The 18,832-nt window shown below is 37.2% G+C and overlaps 3 protein-coding genes across 3 annotated transcripts; all 3 read right to left on the bottom strand.

The window, feature by feature from the left end:
• Positions 1-699: 699 nt before the first annotated feature.
• MELLADRAFT_84603 (uncharacterized protein) lies at positions 700-2,289 on the bottom strand (the record flags this gene model as incomplete). Its single annotated transcript, XM_007408231.1, has 3 exons — positions 700-1,493; positions 1,571-1,738; positions 1,785-2,289. 3 exons carry the CDS (start codon positions 2,287-2,289, stop codon positions 700-702), a joined length of 1,467 nt encoding a protein of 488 aa, XP_007408293.1.
• A 1,536-nt stretch (positions 2,290-3,825) lies between these two features.
• Positions 3,826-5,803, bottom strand: MELLADRAFT_123288 (putative aspartic peptidase A1; the record flags this gene model as incomplete). The annotated part of the gene is made up of 7 exons (XM_007408230.1): positions 3,826-3,850; positions 3,922-4,177; positions 4,257-4,676; positions 4,755-4,811; positions 4,887-4,959; positions 5,049-5,247; positions 5,369-5,803. 7 exons carry the CDS (start codon positions 5,728-5,730, stop codon positions 3,826-3,828), a joined length of 1,392 nt encoding a protein of 463 aa, XP_007408292.1.
• A 5,121-nt stretch (positions 5,804-10,924) lies between these two features.
• Positions 10,925-12,735, bottom strand: MELLADRAFT_104814 (uncharacterized protein; the record flags this gene model as incomplete). Its single annotated transcript, XM_007408229.1, has 3 exons — positions 10,925-11,360; positions 11,430-11,950; positions 12,052-12,735. 3 exons carry the CDS (start codon positions 12,733-12,735, stop codon positions 10,925-10,927), a joined length of 1,641 nt encoding a protein of 546 aa, XP_007408291.1.
• Positions 12,736-18,832: the final 6,097 nt, after the last annotated feature.

The raw sequence follows: 18,832 nt of genomic DNA on the forward strand, positions 1-18,832 counted from the left end.
TGACTAAAACAATGCTCCTCTTTCGTATTATAGCCCTACTAAACCCATAAACCTAATAATACTACCTGAAAAACCATTTCTCAACCTGTATACCTATATTTTCGAGTTTTTCTTATGTTTTTTTCTTTCTTTCTTTTTTAATCTGTTTGTTAATAGTTTATACTTATCTTATTAAGTTTTTTTAAATGATAAAATGATTAAATATTAAACTATATTTAATATAATTGATGTAATTCAAAATTCGTTTTTTTTTGATTTTTTGATTGGTCTCATAGATTGATTACCACAACGGAAGGAGAGTGATAAGTGAGATTTTGGTATACTTCCAAATTCCGGAGGAATTTTCTTGAGTTTGGTTCATTTGTGGACGAGGCCTCCTCAAGGATCGTTGTCGCATCCCACTTTGTTGCAAAGGTGGTGCGCTCGCTTGCATTTGTTGTTGGTATGCGGGCAAATACCGCCGTTCCACAACCCACAAGGCTGATCGCCCATAGCCCAAAGCTTCAAAGCCTTGACTTTGTAAGGGAAGTGTAGACGTGAGTTTGGGTGGGGTTTAGGTTTGGTTTTCAAACTGGATGACGTAGTCGTCCGAGGAGTTGATGTCGAGGTTCTAGTGGCCGACGATTTAGTTGTTTGAAGAGTTGCTTTGACTCCGATGTCGAGGCCTTGGCCCAACTTGCTCTCTTTACTGTACAGCACTCAGCTTTTGATGCTATCCAGCTCTGGGTTTGTCCAGTCTCCAAAGCTGATCCAGGGTCTTTGCGCGAATTGATGTCGCAAAGCTGCGTCGTAGTTTCGTACATCTTCCCAATGGACCCCCAAGCTAGGATCGGCCACCAGTTCCAAGATGTAATTGAAGTAAGTCCCGACGGCTTTTGTTGCTGGTGGAAAAGCTGCTTTATAAGCGTGCTCGATGATCCTGATGAGGTGCTGCCAGTGTACTTTATCTCGGATTGGTAAACCCTTGACTTTTTCCACGAATTCCAGGTCATCTGCTTTGTTGACTTTGATGGTTCTGGATGAAGATGGTTTACTGTAAACCTTGACGTATAGTTTTTCAAGATCAACGTAATTATATTCCAGCAAGTCTTTAATCTGGGATTTTGGATATTGAGCGGGTTTGTTTTGAGACTCTTCAAAAAGGGAACATGATCTTTTGATTTCTTCTTTGTACTCATTTTTGATATCGCTGATTTCTCTAGCCAAAGTCAAAAATTTTCTCCCTTCAAGATCATTTCTCGGTGCTTGGAAGGCAAGTTGTTTCGTGGGTTTTGCGCCCGCCGAGACCAATAATTTTTGAAGGGCCAATTGGATGGCCCGCTCGTTGGTTGTTTCGTCAGGAGAAGGACATGTTTGTCGTTGTTTTCCTCTGGACGTCGATTGAGGGGGACCTGTAGGAAGTTGAGGTCGGTGCCGTGGTGCGGACGCTGTTTGTAGCAAGGCACTTGGTACAACGTTCAAAGGGCGTGGTGGGAGGTGTGGCATGGCTTCTTCTTCCACCATAGGTCGGTTGAAGGTCCCGTTGTCCATTCTTTAGAGCAAAGATCTAGGTTGGTGTTGGTTTTCAGACCTTCCCCGTAGACTTGACTCGCGGTGTTTGTAGTGGCTGTGCCCCGGACTTCTTTCACGCTGGCTAGGGGAGTATCTCCTTCGTGTTTGACGGGGTGATCTTGACCTCCTGGCAGACCTTCTGGGACTTCGGGAGTGTCTTGCTTGGCGAGGGCTTTTTGAACGCCGCCTAGATGGTCGAGGGCTACAAGAGCGATGAGACTGTCTGCGATGACTCCTAGCTTGAGTCTCGCGACAAGAGGGAGGAGTAGGGGATATCTCCTTAAGTGGTTGTCCATCTTCAACTGGACAGTTCGCTGCCACTTCAAGGGCTTCGTCATTGAAGGGATCTTTTGCAAGGGCATCAATGAAAACCGGTCTTGCGTGGAATAGCACCGGTTCAGGGGCTCGGAGATTGTCCGCTGCACTTCCTGCCGATAGCACAATCGGCTCATCCTCCTCCAGTGATTGTGGAGAGACATTGTCTGGGACGGCGTCAACAGTTTCCCAGATCCGGCGATGTGCCCTGGCGTCGAGGTCGATGCACGTGCGTGCGAAGACGGAAAACCTATATGTGAAGTATGGGTCCGAGGTGGGTATGATAGCGCTAAACGCATCTCTGAGGTCCCACATGGAGATGCTGTTGCTTCCTCCTTGACGGGCGTAGTCCACCAGAAGCTTTTCCAACGCCTCAAAATGAGTAGTTGCTGCATTGACTGTTTCAGCGATTTCATTTTGCATGGTTTGCAATACGATGAGATGTAAAACGAAGAATTTATATTCAATAATAATTTTTTTTTTTGAAAAAAGATCTGATGACTAGCGTTGCAAATGAACTACAGTATTAGATGTATTGAAGAACTTGGATGAAACTTCTACTATACTGTATTTAGACGTATTTTTTGAGTGGAAATTTGAAGAGGAAAGTTGAAACAATTTTTTGTAAAAAGATTTGTTAATTTTCTGGGACAAACGGAATCGAGACTGGATCAAAAGAGAGAGGGGGTTTGAAAGAACCCCATCGGAGCTGCGTCCCAAATTCTAATGGAGCTCATTTGCGAGTCGTGACACGATCCCGCTGTTTCCTTGGTGGAGCCAATTGCACTTCTTGCTTGGATGACCCACGCCTTCACCCATTCCCTTTAGTCAACTCTGCAAGCCAACTTCCAATAAAAGACTTCTTGTTTCCACTTCCCTGTTGGACAAAACCCAAAAAACAATCAGGTTGTCATGGGTTTTGTCCATGGGTTTTTAGGTCAGGTGTTCATGTTTGTGTACCACTAATGGTAAAACTCATCAAAATAGCTGTGTGTCATAGAAAAAATTGCATGCATTTTGATCATTGTATATATATATGTATATATTATATTTAATAAGAAAAGAAACTTTCAAAACAACCAAAAAAAAAAGAAAACCCCTTGAATTTGAAAATGAATCCAAAAAAAGATAAACGTTAGAAAAATCAATATCAAGATCAAGATCAAGAAAATGGGAATATTTAATAATAATAAAAAAAGATTTATGCAAACAATGTAAACCAATAAAAAACCACAATAATGAAAACCAATGATAAAAACTGATAATAAAAAACCAATAAAAGCCCAATAAAAAAACCCAATAAAAAAACTGATGATAAAAAAACTGATGAAAAAAAAAACTAAAAACCCCATAAATAGATGATCAAACCTTTACCAAATATATTCTTCAACAAAAAAAAAGTAAAGCAAAAGAAGATTTCTTTAAACTAATGTCTATATAAACAACAACAACAACAACAATAACAATAAGCATAACAATAAGAATACCAACGACAACAAAACTACCAAACTTCAAAACCTCAGAACCTCAAACCAAACTCAAACCAAAAAAAAGAAAAAAGCGACGACCCCAAAACCGGGAACCAAAAAAGACCTCCTCCGATGATTTTCCCCACCCAAATCCTCGTAGCAGCCGATTTCTTATCCTTATCATTCCTAAACCCAATCCCACCATCCTTCTGATCAAAAAGAGCCAAAGAAGCATTTGAATTCCCCCCGTTTAAAGAATTCTGATCAAAAGTTTGATTCAAATCAATAAACTTAAACGTATTTGGATTCCATAAAGTTCCATTGATGTTGATTTGTGGAAAAGAAGTTTGGTTGAAGGGAGGGGATTTAAGGGTTCCGAAACCGATGGATGGGGGTGTGTATCTATAGATTGATAGAACACTAATTTCCCACAAAGAAAAAGAAATCGGGTTAGGGGTTTGAGGTTTGGTTGAAGGAGGAAAGGGTTTGCTTACTTTTTTAGGAATGAATCACCACTATAATTTGCAAAAACCACAAGACATTAGCCCCCCACAGAGAAAAAAATCAATTTAAAAAGATTTCTTACATGACCCAAGATATCAAATCTTTCGAAGCACCAGCCAATGTTAATTCGAACACAGCACCTAAACACATTGAAGGATTACCCGCAGAACCACCACCACTACTACTACTACTAGAGGAAGAAGAAGTATTGGTAGTAGTAGTAGTAGGATTCCCTGGAAACGGTCCTAAGTTGAAATCTTGTGAAGTCATTGAATAATTCCGAGTTCCGAACTTGAAATTTAAATTAACTGAAGAATTACAAGGATAAGAATAATACCCTATCGAACCCAAAAAAAGAGTCATATCAGAGATCCAACTTAAACCCAAAGATGTAAAAAAAAGAATTCAAAAAAAAACCTTGATAAGAACCAGTAGCAGGTAAAGCACCCGGAATCTGCTTATAAAACCCAGCCACCTCATCAGCCGGACCACCAATCAAAGTAGTACCAGTATCAATTGCCACATTCTTTGTTCTCTGTTTTGACAAATCCAAACTAAATCCATTAACAGAAATCGATTCCATAGGTATTAACCAATAAGATTCTAATCCGATCGGTAAAGGAATAAATTCGATTTCTCCTTCTAACAAAGAAGTATTCAACGTTCCTATTGTAAATAATCCTCCAGGTTCGATTTCGCTTGCATTGGTTTGGTTGATAAACCTTGTGAGAGCGAATGAGAATCCGGGAAAACTTAGGTTGTATTGGGTTGGATTTGATAGTAGACTTTGCCAGAGTGGTTTGATACCTGATGATGATAATGTTTGGAATCCTAGACCTTTTTTTGAGAAATAGAGATTCGGTTTGGTTAGTTGAGGTTGGGAAGGGTTTGGGAAAATCTGGGGTGATGGGTTACCCATTAGTCCTGATACATCTTTACTTAGTAATTCACTAGAAACTGTATCTACCACACCTATATTTTCGAAAAAAATCATCATTCATCAATTCAAACTTAATACGGTTTAAGAATCATTCAAAGTTGACTTACCGAATTGTTGATTAGTAAGATGATACCCAGCAAAAGTAATATTATCAATAAAACTTTTCCCCGTAGCAGATCCCTATCATCCTCCCACCAAAAGAAAAAAAAAATCAAAATTTTTATAAAAAAAACAAAACAAAAAAGATGATAAAAGAAAGGAAAACTTACACTACCATATTTAATTGAAAAAGGAGTATTAGTCGAATTAGAAAGACTTGAATCAAATTTACTTAAAAGGTTTGAATCACAACCAGATTGAAGTGTACAGTTTTGAGAAGTTACCCAAAAATCTGATGAACCTGTGTCTAGGATTATATTGAGTGATTGGGGTGAATCGGTTCCTATTTGAATCGTTATGAAGTATTCACTAAATTAAATAACCCAGATCAAAAACCAGAAAAACAGGAAAGTAAGAAAACAGGAAAGTAAGATTAGTTTTTTAACCAAGATCAGTTTTAGAGAGAAAGAGAAAGAAAATGGTAATTTACAGATCAGCTTGAAAATTATAAGTAGGTTGTAATCCAATCACTCCACCTCTCCCATCACTAACACCTCTAACGGTAGAATTATGTAAATAAGTTCCAGTATTAGTAGTAGTAGTCGAAGAAGAAGAAGGATTCGAAAGGTTTGAAATGATAGGAACTGAGATTTGTCTTTTTTGTAATGAAGTAGTAGAAGTAGTAGAAGAATATTTATTGATTAGTTTTGATTTGGCATGGATAAATCTGTTTTGAGAAGTAGATCTTTTGTAGAGTTGGAATTCTAGATTTGATGTGCTGGTTGGGATGATAAGTTGATTGATTAAGAGTATCGTTCGGAATAGAATGATGAATGGTTGATGATTTAACATTTGATGTGATGTGAGTTGAATGGTAAAATGGTTAAAATGAGTGGTGAGTTGGTATCTTGTTGGTTTGTGATTTGATTTGATTATGATGAGTTCATTTCTTTTTGGTGTTGGTGTTGGTGTTTAGTAGTTTGATGAGTGATATTGCTGCTCAGTCTCTCTCATTCAAACTTAAATTATTCGATAAATCAAACAAAACTGTATTCAATTACTCACTCACTACACCATACAGCAAATCACATAAAATTACATAGTACACAGCCATCTTCTTTTCTTTTTTTTGAATCTTGACCAATCAACTTCCAAAAATGTTCTTCATCCTTGAATCTCAATCAGTTCATCATACCACTTATCCACAAGAGTCATGTATCAAAAAGATCAGAAGCGCTTTTCACCTCAATCCAATCAAGGCAACAAATGTTGGGAATCAGATTATGCTTCTGACTTCCATTAAACAATTACACTGAAGTCTTTCAGCTGACAAGGTAGGTCATTATCAATCAAATGATTTCCCACCACCCAATTAATTACAGGTACCATCCCCATGATCCAGTATTTGAGATTATAACACTCCCATGCTATCATGTACTCACCTTTAACTTTGTCTGTTCATGATCAATATCAAGACACCAACTTATCCTCATTGTCTATCATTCCAAACAAAACCATATCCCATCAATCCAATACCTCTCCAAAACCAACAGCAACTTTCCTTCATTTCACAGAAGGCGTTCAACACAAATAAGTCTTCCAACAAACCAGCATTAAAACTTATCTGATCTTGGTCAGAAAACCATGGTACGATGAGTCCCAAGGAATACTTACATTTAAAATCTTTCAAGTCTTGGAACCAAAGAACATCCTCTCTAGCCATATCAGATCCTCTTTTTGTCTAGGATGAAGTTTATTTTGTATTATCAAAGTCCACAAAAGATAAACATAAATCAAAGAATTGAAAATATCAATCACATGGTGATACATCATATCCTACATATAAGAAGTATTAGTTGTTGGTATCTTGATATTAACGGATGGGAATGTGAATGTGATTCGGGCTTTTGAACATGTGTATAAACTTTACTAACGGGTCGGACCTTGGTTTATAACTTGCAGATCTGCAGCTATGATGTCATGCTGTTTACCACCTTTTCCGAATCTCATTTAAAATTCATTCCCATAGCGTTCACTAGCGATTTCTTTCAAATCTCTAGCTATCTCTTTCTCTAGTGTTACTTTTTTACACCAGCCCACCCTTCTATTCCCTTTTATTAGGTTGCTTCTTATCCATTTTAAGTTCTTTAGTTTTCATTTATTGAGTCGTTTAGTTTTTTGTTCAGGTTATAGCGAGTTTATTTAGGTTTTTTATAAAAAAAAAAAAAAAGATGTGAGAAGAGAAGAGGTCTGGTTGTACTATTTTATTCAGATTTTTATTTTAGTTATTTGCGGTTCTTGTTTTTTGTTTTGGTTAAGGGCTGTTTGTTGTTGTTGTGTTAGTGTGGTTTTAAGGTCCGCTAGCCACCCCGTAGGGTGTGATCTTATGTTTTGTTTTAAGCAATTTTATCTCCCTTGGCGTTTAGCCTTGGGATTCGCCCAAAACACTGCGCCTGCTTTAGTATATTTTATACTAAGTTTTGTGAGTTTGAAAACTTCACATTTCCATCTAATTCAAATAGGATCCCACTATTTCTCGCCCCCTATCTGATATCCGGCGCCCCCTTCGGGTCGACCCGGGGGCGCCAAGAGATCTGTAGCCCCTTTTCAACAACAAGGGGGCGTCGCTTCAACTTTGTTTTATTAATCGATACCAATTCCGCGGTTTAGCGCCCTAACTCGGTCTTCGAGAGTACCAAGGGCTGATTATTTTGTTCAACGTTTGCAGGACAGCTTGGAAAGGGATTTGTTTCAGGCAAAAGATCTTCAGGCGCGCTTTTATAACAAAGAACAACATGTGGAAGTCACTTTCATACCATCCCTTGCAACTTCAGTGTCTTGATCTCGTCTCGAAGTTTCTCAATTGTTTCTATAAACAGTGACATAATTGGGACTCTGTATGAGTGCATCACTTGAGCTTGGTTTGTTTTCTGTCAAAGTGGTAAGGATGTTTGAAATTGAAATATCATCTATGCCCGTCGTGGTCCTGCCTTGCTTCATGTATTTTTTGGCAGGGGATCTGGAGGATTGTCAGCATCACTGTTTCGTGGTCGTTTTGAGGGCATATTGATCTGGAGATTTCGGATTGAGGGCAAGGTTTTATGAGCAATTGAACAGGATGGTGCGGAAAACATATGTGCCTCCCTTCAAGTTCCTTCTTTGCTTGAGTCCTTTGGTCCGTGTAGTATTGGGCCGGTACGGGCACAAAAGAATTCTTGAGCCCTTTTGTTTCTTTTAATGATGTTTGTTACCCCATCAAGAACAAAAAGGGCATGAATTAGGTAAGATGAGGGCTCATCTGCAAGATTGTGCCCTGTTGAGGAGCCCCTTGGGAGCCCTATAGGTCCAACTCGGCCAAATTTTGGCTGGTGACACTCGGGTATTGGGGTATTGTCGGGCCACGCGGGTATTACCCCAAACTAATGGGGTGCCGGGTTTTCCCTGGGGGGGCGCTAAATAGTGGGATCCTTCAAATAACTCCAGAAGTCTATAACTGGGAGTATCACTCCAGGAACCACCAAGCATTGTTTCCAAACTTTTACTTCAGATTCAATCCACACAATTTTTAGACCATTCTAAATCCAATATCTGTTAGTCAATGGGACCATCTTACCTCACAAATTTTATCAACATCTCACAACTTGATAATCAGTGAAAACCAACAAAGTCCAGAACCTTCTGAACATTCTTGCAAGAAAGTGAGCAGACAATCCTTCACAAACCTGGTCTTTGAGGTCTTATGAGGTGAAGCCTTTGATTCTGCTGATGGTTTCATGGAGATTCTTCTCCAACCAAGTCCAAGTTCCCTTCAGCCCCTTTTCAAGTTTCAAGTCCACAAGTCTTACATACACTCTCAAAATTCCAAGCATGGCACACATCTATGACTAAAATGCCAAGAATGGCACATCTATGACTAAACCTTCATAACACACTCGTCTACCCTCAACTCCAAGCACCTTTCACAACTCTGGAAACTCATACACACACTTGGGTAAATCAATCACCAACTGGGTCACTGGAACTTTAACCCATGACTGTGATTTGGGTTGCTGCAAGTGTCATATTGCACTACCACTGGCACTGGCACCAAAACCAGATGCACTGCAGAAGATGTCATGGACAATACTAGCACTGAACCTGAAGTGAGTACTTACCACTTTCAAGCAAAACCCACATATAGCTGCCTAGTGACTTTGGAGCTTTGCTTTCACTTCAATGGGGTATAAGATGTCTTACAAGGAAACACTCAGAAAATATATATATATGAAGCAGACTGGCTTGATTTTATTCTTGTTTTCAGAATTGAATCCTTTATGACCACACATGGGTTTTGGAGTAGGTTTCATTATTGGTATCAAATGGTTAGCTGGTCAGTGGAATGAGGTATTGAGGGTTATATGGACAGCTTATTTAAATTGATATGACAATTATTGCTTGGTACTAGTAGTAGTAGGCAAGAGTTAAAAAAGTTTTAGACATTTTTTGGTTAACTTGAACATGCCCATTTGGATGATTTTTATACCTGAAATTTGAAAGAACTTCATACTTTTCTTGTATGGATCCCTGGACCTTGCCTCTGATCAGTGTCAAAAATCTACCTACTCCTTTTTCAAATTCCAATTTTGCATATATTAAAGACAACTAAAAACTTTTTTCTTATTACATTTTTACTGACCAATGAAAATTAAATGATTTGTTGTTGGTAACGCGTTATTAACAGAGTGGAATGGGAAAGTTGGATGATTTTACATGTAAACATATACTGACAGGTTGAACTTCTCCTGACTTTATCTTTTGATTCATCAGCTATGACATCATAGCTGTTGACCACCATCATCCACATCTTTCCCATAGCAGTTACTTTCGTCAACAACTCATCATACTCAAGTTTTCTCTCTATCTTTCTATTCAGAAATTTTTTCATCCCTCCCTCCTACTCCCTGGCTAAAGGCCGGTGAAAGTAAAGTGTCAAGCATCATCAATTAGTCGAATATTTTAGTTTTTTAATTTTTAATTTTATTTTGTTCGAGTATAGTTGTTTCAGTTTCTTTTTTATTGATATTTTAGTTCTATTTACATATTCATTTTCTTTTTTCGCTAGTATTATTTATTTTCATTCTTAGTAGTTATAAAATCTTTATCATATATTAGTTATAATTGTCCTTTTTTCCTTATATTTTATGTATGGCCCTAGCCACCCCGTAGGGCGTGTTTCATCATTTGTTCAAGTAATATTATATACCCGGGGCTTACGCCTTGGGATTCGCACCAAACACGGGTATTGCCTTTGGCAATATTTCTTTAATCTAGTAGTGAGTTTGACGGTCCCATTTCCAAATTCTCAAAAATATCAAACAGAAAATCAAGTACTACTGTTTCATTATATCTTGGCTGAAATCAAGAAAAAATAATCAAGTTGAAATTTCAGTTTTTAACTGGATTTAAACAGTACAGCAACCACTCTATTGTCTGTTTTTCATTGGTGAAGTTTGAAGTTTGATCTACTTCAAGGTAGTACTTAAAAAACTTGATTATTTGTTTCTCAATGTCCAACATATAATGAAATAGCTGTATGATTTTAAATATTTTAATTTTGGAATTCTTGTCTTCACTTCTTCCCTTTAACTTTCAAGTCCTTTACAAATCCCAAGGCTTCTGTTCACCAAAACCTTCAAAAATCACATTCAAATCAATTAAATCCTTGATTATAAAATTATATAAAAAAAAGATATAAAAAAAGATATACTAATTATAATTCAATTTCTTACAAAACCAAAAACCAAAAACCAAAACCAAAAAAAAATTACCACCACGATTTCTTTTTTTCTATTAAAACAAACAAAGATTACTCAAAAAGATTACTCAAAAAAAGATTAAAGACTAAACTAAAAACTAAAAAAGACTAAAAAACTACAATTTTAAAGAAACAAGAACTGATTAATTATAAATTGGATGAAATCACACAAACACAAACATACACGAAAAAAGTCAAGGAATTTTAAAAAAAGAAAAAAGATTCAAAATTCGGATTTTTTCAAATTCATCTTTAAATTACAAATGTTCCAGGATAATAAATTTCATTTACTAAACTCATTTCATCTTTTTTCCAACCTAATTTACCCAAGTTTTCCAACTCGATCAACTTAATCGGAGGTACCCAACCATCTTCCCCTTCTCCTCCTCCTCCTCCTCCCACCAATCCCCCTCCAGTTCCCACTCCACCTCTGGAAGTTAAACCAGGATTAATAGTCGAATGAAACTTAATCATATCCTTTAATCCAATCAAAGTTTCCCTAAACTTAAACGTATTAGATTTCTTAACTTTCAATTCGTTTAATCTAGTAAGACTTTGATGAGTTTTTTGATGATTTAATTGATAGGTTGATTTAAAAAACTCGGGACTGATTAGGTCTCCTTCTACATTTAATTTCTTTAATGAATTTAAACTACCAATCACATCGTCTAATGGAAAAGAAGTATCACTGCCAAAAAAAAAAAAAAAAAAAACTTATTAGAATTTGATGACTTGGAAGAGAGAAGGGTTGATTTACCTTTTACCCCACCAACCTGGTCCGATGATTAATTCTTCAAGAGATTTTCCACAAGCTTGTAAAGCTTCTACTAAGCCTCTTTTTGAAATACAAGTAGATTCGATCAAAGTCAAAGACTTAAGTCCCGAATTATACCTTAATAACTGTTGAAGATCTCTTTCTTTAATAGAAGTTTGAACGATAATCAAATTAATTAAAAAAGATGAAATCGGTTGAGATTTAAAGATAGGTTTCGAACTTAAACTTGATCCTAAACCTCTAATAGCCAAAGTTTTTAATGTAGATAAATGTCCAATCATCGATAAGAGTTGTAACATTGAAATCCATGCGGGTGGATTGATTCTGGATTGAAAACTTTCGTTAAAGAGGTCTTGAGTCGGTTTTAAATCTTTGTAAAACGTTTGTAGGTTACTTAGGTTTCGGATAGGTAGGATAAATTCTTGCATGAACATTGAGGATTCTTTGGGCATTTGTAATCTTAGATCAATTAGGTTTTGACATTGTGATAAAACATCTACTACCTATAAAGTCAAAAGTTAAACCAAAAATTAAGATTAGTTAAATGGAAAATTCAAAATGAGATCTCAAGTTCTTGGGTTTTTTTTTGAAGTAAATCACTTACTGCACCACCTGTTTCTTGTAAATGCCAAGAAGCCCACATCGAAGCTTTACAAAGCTTATTCAAATCGATATCCAAGACTCTAATGAATTTCGAAAGCTTTTCATGATTTCTTAAAGTAGTTCTTAATTTCCATGCTGTATAACGTGAATCAAGATAAGGAGAATGATATAAAGTTTTCAAAGCTATCCAATTTAATTGACTATGAGTTAAAGATAAAGATAATAAACTTGGAATCTCATTTGATAAATGGTTTGAAATCTCTTCTAATAATTCACTTGGTAAATTGATGATACTTGGGTTTCTTTGATCAGCTTGAGGTCTGGATGGGTTTATGTTCAAGATTTGGTTGGGTGATGTGCTTTGACATTCACAGTTCGTGCGGAATGATGAGGATGATGGTGAGGATGGTGAACGGTTTGGTGATGGGTTTAATGCAGGATCGATGGGGAATGGATCTTGGCTTAGATTGATGAGATGATGAGTCGTCGTAGTTGAATGGTGAAGATTGATTTGTGATGAAGGTGATGGTGAAGGTGATTGAGTTTGATTTGAACGAGTTCTGAGTCTAGTACGATAAGCTGGAGCTGATGGATGGTCATGAAGAGAAGGTGAAGTGAATGGAGTTAGAGTTGATTTGATTCGTTTTGATGGTTGTTCTTGTTCTGAATGATTTGGTGTTGACATTTTTGTTTGAATTGACTTTGATTAGTTCTACTTTATCGATCGATTGATATATCTGTCAGTTTGATGAGGTTTGATGAATGTTGATAGTTGATAGTTTGAAGACTTTTAAAGTGAATTGTAATTTGCTGAGTGAATTGCTGCTGAGTGAATCAGAAGAATACTATATCCTCTGAGTATATCAGTAGCAGTAGCAGTAGTAAGCAGTCTTTAAATATCAATCTACTTTCTACTCTTTCTCATCATCACTCAAATCAAATCAAATCACCATGACTTCATCCATCTCATCCAACTCATCCAACTCCATTCTCATCAACTCCATCTCATTCTGGATTCTCTCATGAATTCTATCTTAACTATTACCATACCAATCTCAATCACCGAATCTCTCAATATCAATATCAATACCAATATCACTCGAAAATGTAAATCAAAAGAGCCTCAACTAGGCTGTGCAATTGTAGTCTCCTTAAAACAAATATCGTATTGTAAACTGAGTAACTTGGTCAAAAGATCACTTGATCACCAGATTTGAATATGTATCATTCTTCGATTTGTTTGTCTTGAGCTTTGGTAGTCAAGTACACAGCCAGACACAGCATATGTAAAGTATACATTAGTTGCCTTCCGAGACAACTATGGCCAAGGTATCCTCCGATCTATACCCTGGGCTACATACATAACGATAGATAGAGACCGAGATAGAAAAGAATACGCAGTATGACCAATCTCTTGATGTCTGTCTTTCTTGAAATTGATATTCAGGCTCGGTCAAAGGCTTTTGGTATAAGAAAAATAAGAAAAAGAACTATCCTTTAGGAAGGTTTTATGCCTCACAAATCATGAATTTACCAATCAGAGTGAATCCCTCCTACTCACGTGGACGGCAGCTGGGTTCTCCAGCCTGTGCACACAGACGCGGCGGTTCCGCAGCTCGATGTGCGCGTATAGGAGGGTGCGCACAGTGCGACACAAAAATTGTTGTTGAAGAGGGTTTTCATTCAGAAAAAAAAGGTAAAAAAATATGTCAAAGATATTGGCTACAGACCAAGTAGTATCCATCATCTAGAACTACAACTGGTCATGTAAAAGGACTGAGATTGGTTTTCTTTTGTTTCAAAGAGAGTTAGTAAGCGTAATGAGGTCTGGTGCAAAAGAAAATAAATATAAAAATAATCAATGAAATCTTGCCAGAGCCTCTTGCTCTGGAACCAATAGGAAATACATATGTGCACAAGCACCTTTTTCTGGGTGCATGTATGCAGGCTGCACATTGGTGCTGCCAAACATGATGTGCTGCTGTCCACCTGAGTCCCACCTATGTTTTGATCTTATGTGCTTATGGGGCACTTTGTTATGTTTGTTCACCATAAACATCAAACTACTTCCCTTCAATTGAGAATCACAGGGGAAAATGATTAGAAGTATAATTGGTCATCAAGGATTGATCACTACCACCATGTCAATATTGGTGTAGCACGTTGACATGCACACACAGAGAGTTTTGAAACAAATCTCAAAGTCTTTTGGTCGGATTTAGATTGAGATTGTTGTTGAGCACCCTTTGTGAATAGTGTTTTGTTCATAGGATTTGTGGGATCCTTTGTCATCAGCTGGGGTCAACTGACTTTCAATGTCCCAGTTGCTAAGGGGAAGATGCACCTGTTGTGGCACCTCTTTGATGGTTCTTTACAGGGTATAAGGAAAGTCTTTTGTGTGTGCAGACTGACTTGCTACAAGGATATTTACATGGTGTACCCACCTGAGGCATAAAACCCACATTACATAGGTACAACAAGTTGAGTAAATTTTTAGCTATCATATATACTAGCAAATTAGCGGCGGGCGCCGCTTTAGCGGCTGACGCCGCCATGTTGTATGTAAATCAAACACAGCACAATCCCAAAAGCATGACAAAACCACAATTTCACACACATACACTAACATGTTGGTGGCAGGTGCTGCCCTGGGTGACCTCAACCTGACAAAATTTGTTTGCAACAGAGAAGTCAAAAATTGAGATATCCAGTGACATGCTTGGATATATTTGGAAAATACAACACTTACCCAGTCATTACAAAAGTGAAGTCAGTCTTTTGAAGCTTGATTCAATATTTGTTAAGATTTGAAACCTTTACATGCCATTGAATTCAAAATTCCACCAAAAAACTGTAATATTCTCATCATCTAAACACACAAAGAGCTTGACTGACTCTGTTGAAAGGATCTGATTGCAATGAAAGAGATCCAGTTGATTCTCACCATGCTAAATCCAAGTGAAGAATTGAGCTTTGCAACCTTTCCCAAGATCAGCCTATGAATTGAGGTATTTTTTTCCCGTGCCTGCAGAGGGCGCCCTGGACATTGGGGTCCCACAAGAGTACAACAGCAAGCATTTGTACTTGTTGGAGCCCCCAACGTATGGGGCGCTCTTTATGGGCACTGTGTTTGGTTCATCAAATAATTCCAATTGAGTTTGTAAAAGGTCCGTTCTTCCCTAACCACTATGCCTTTACCAGCATTGCATATTAAGGTATGTATCACACAATTTTGGAATGTGATTGACTTATATGTCCTAAATATTATACAAGAGTATGGCTCCTTCCTCTATCTGGTTGCTTTGAGGGTCTCTGCACAACTGTTTTTTAATCACCACCAAAGGAAGGTTTTTGTTGGGTTCAAGATTGAAGTGACAATCAAAAACATTGCAAATCAATCTAAACACTTTCCAGCACAAACCAAAAGAGTCTGAACATGGTGGGTGTGAAAAAGAGTGATAAGATGTACATATTTGTAAAAATCATAAATGAACAGCCAAATTTCAAAAAACACTCAAGTGAATTGAAGATCATAGCTTCTTGACATCTTTCAGCTGCTAAATTATTGAGATGCATTGTACACTAAAATGAATCAATTCCTGTGTTGGTCTATTGGTGTACACAGAAATCAATCAAATAGATCCACTCAAACCAAACTTGAAATCCAATCCAAATGGTCTGACCTGGTAAAGATTTCTAATCTAGCATTCAGTAAGGAATTAGTATGGGATGGACTATCAAATTAACTCAAGATGTGCAAAGAAAATTCTTGATTCAATTTGATCATTGATTTTGAGAGACATTGTGAGTAAATCATTTGGTAGGATGATAGCCTTCCTAATCTTGTAGATTGATCTGGTGTCTATAGAGACTATTGACTGATATCAGTTCTTGAACAAGAGAAATGGATTTTGGAAAGGTTCAATGCTCATGATGAAATTCTGCAGATGAAAATACAGTATGGAAATGTATGGAAGAATTCGAATGCCTATGACAGAAAATAAACTCAAACTCAGAGCTGGATAAATGGTTTGAGACTGACCTATGCTTATTATGTGAGCATGTATCATAGAATATCCTCAATGTGTTTGCAGATTGGATAATATCAGGATGATGATAAATCTTTGAAGCAGAAATGAACAGTAACCAACAGATGGTTTTTCAACAAAATAATTTATTGGGACAAGATAGATACTTTGGGTAAGCTTTTGTAAGCTGAGTAAGGTGCGGAGTTGAAGATAAAGGATGACTATCTTCTGTAGTATGGAATTTCTTTAAGCCACAAAAGACTTTTAAGAGTTGATCAAATTTTAGGTTTGAAATGTTGAGAATTGATCAACAAATGTATAGACCTATTAAAGACTCTTCAGGAAATTTGATAGTCACTGATTTCATCATTGTTATCATGATTAAGTGATCTAACCATTTCCCATTCAGCATAATTAATGAGCCCAAGTCTGTAAACTTTCCCTCTTGGTAGGACTGACCTCCTTATAAACTTCATAAGTTTGTTGTATGAATAAGTAACAGGAGGTAAAGTCTGATAAAGTCAATAGAAATCAATTGAACACAATGATGAGAATGAAATTGAATTTGGTGTTGATGAATTTAATTCTAGTGGAGGAAATGGAACCATAGAAGTGAACAGTACATTTGCTTCATTGTGGGATCCATTTGAAAAGAATTGTAAGCTTGCCAATATCTTACTCGAGTGGGTCCTCATAGAATAGGTTTACTGTGTTAGTACAATCACCTGATGATCTATGGTGTTATGAAGGTTACCTATTGTCAATAAGCGGATTAGGCAGAGTCTTTGGTAGAAGCGTACAGAGGTAAAGTGGCTGATGAAGAGTTTTCATCGTGGTAGTTTGAATCTTAGATTGATTATCCATTAAAGTAGGTGGTGCTGTTCAATTATGGTCACTATATTTTTGTATCTCGAGTTGATCTAAAGGCATTCAAATTGTTTGTTAGTATGTTGATGATGATTTGATTATTTTGATTCAGATCCTGGTACAAACCTGAGTTGGTATGATGATTGATTTCAATATTTGCTGAGTAAAAGATCAGATCAAATATTGAGCATTTGAACAGGTTAAAAGTAGTCTGGAGGTATATTCTGCACATCAAAGGTCAGTTGTAGAAGTTTGAGAAGAAGCTGCATGTCTTTTAGTCGTGTTGAGGATCTTGAATCGATTTCAGAGATACCAGTAAAGAGATGAAGTCACTGGTCCTAAGTGGAAGATTAAGTTGAATAAATTTGAGAGAGATGAATTGCTAGAATCAGGTTACACTGTCTGGATGGAACTAATTTGTCAACGTGAGTTCCTCTTAAACACGTACTTGATTATCGATAGAAGTTGCAATGATCGATTCAAGTTTTATTCGAAGATAGATGAGTACATATGAAGTTATCTTCTTTGAGGTTTAATGGTAAGTATCATAGTTGATGTACTCGATAAACCTGTTGGTGAGGATTGGTGGATAACATTCTTTCTTTGAATGGGATCGATCGATCTGGCACATGCAGATAAAACACGCAAAGCTTTTGCACCTCGAGAGCATTTAACTTCTTTTCTAGAGTCGATTTGACGAGCTCTGGCCTGTGATAATCTGGTCCCTAGTTGATCGTATACGTAGAAAGCAAATAAGATAACCAACTGATTATATATCATCGGAGATCTGATAAGCATGGATTCATCCACAGAATCGCATCAAGAAGATCAATGTCATACAATGAGTTGAAACATTTAAATCTACGAAAAAGATGCTGAAAGTAAGAGGATCAATCAGTCCAAGGGACACTAACAAGATACCTTATGTATGCAATAGATATCATACAAGAATGAAAGGATTTGACCACATCGGAAATTTCTTCTTTCAGATCATAGTTCAACCAAAATAGTTGTTGTGAATCCAAGAAGGAGTAGGTTCAGGTTCTATCAGATTCTGTCAATCTTAATCTGAATTGATCATAGGCTGCTCATATGACAAAAAAGAAAGTAGATTGCAACATGCAGACTTACACTTGGTATCTCCTAATTGATCCTTTCTGTCCAGTCACTAAGTGGAAAAGACAAGGTCAGATGCAAAGGTTATGATAGATGATGAAAAGGTGCGAAAGGATTATCAGGTAATGAATGTCTTAATGATCGTTTCTTGGTGGATGTTGCTCAATAATCATCATTGGGAGAACAAAGAGATGACAAGATGAAGTTAACTCGGACATCAGATCACCAGTACTTCCGTCCGTGGAGGGTGTCAGAGATTGAGTAACGACCGCGGATCTTACCCTCAAACTTAAGAGAAATGAACGGGAACCTGTCGAGCTTCCCATTAGTACTGAAGTGGCAGCGATCGGAGATCCAAGGCTACCAGTTGATGGTGGCGAGTGGATGTGGTCGACAGAGACTGTTGAGGAACTTGAAGACAAAAGTTTTGACCAACGCACTGATGAGAAAAAACTCTCGTTTCCTGTCTCAACATCGCTAGCTTCATACGGTGATTGGTGATTGTATGACTGTTAAGCAGGAGTAAAAGGCCTGAGTGGATCAGACAATGAAAAAACATAAATTTAAATGTGGTTGTTGGTGGACGCCATGAGGATGCCAAGATGGTCTATTCGTAGCTTGCTTAGAAGATCTGCAAGTTGGAGGTTTAGAAAGATGTGTTGAGCCAAGAAAAAAGACCAGGGTTCCTGCACTCTGAAGATCTTGGGATTCATGGTTTTGATACAGAAACAAAAACAATCCTTCATAAGACACTTTTCGGATCAGTCATAG

Source organism: Melampsora larici-populina (genome assembly GCF_000204055.1).
Source record: "Melampsora larici-populina 98AG31 unplaced genomic scaffold MELLAscaffold_11, whole genome shotgun sequence".
NCBI classification, from domain to species: domain Eukaryota; kingdom Fungi; phylum Basidiomycota; class Pucciniomycetes; order Pucciniales; family Melampsoraceae; genus Melampsora; species Melampsora laricis-populina.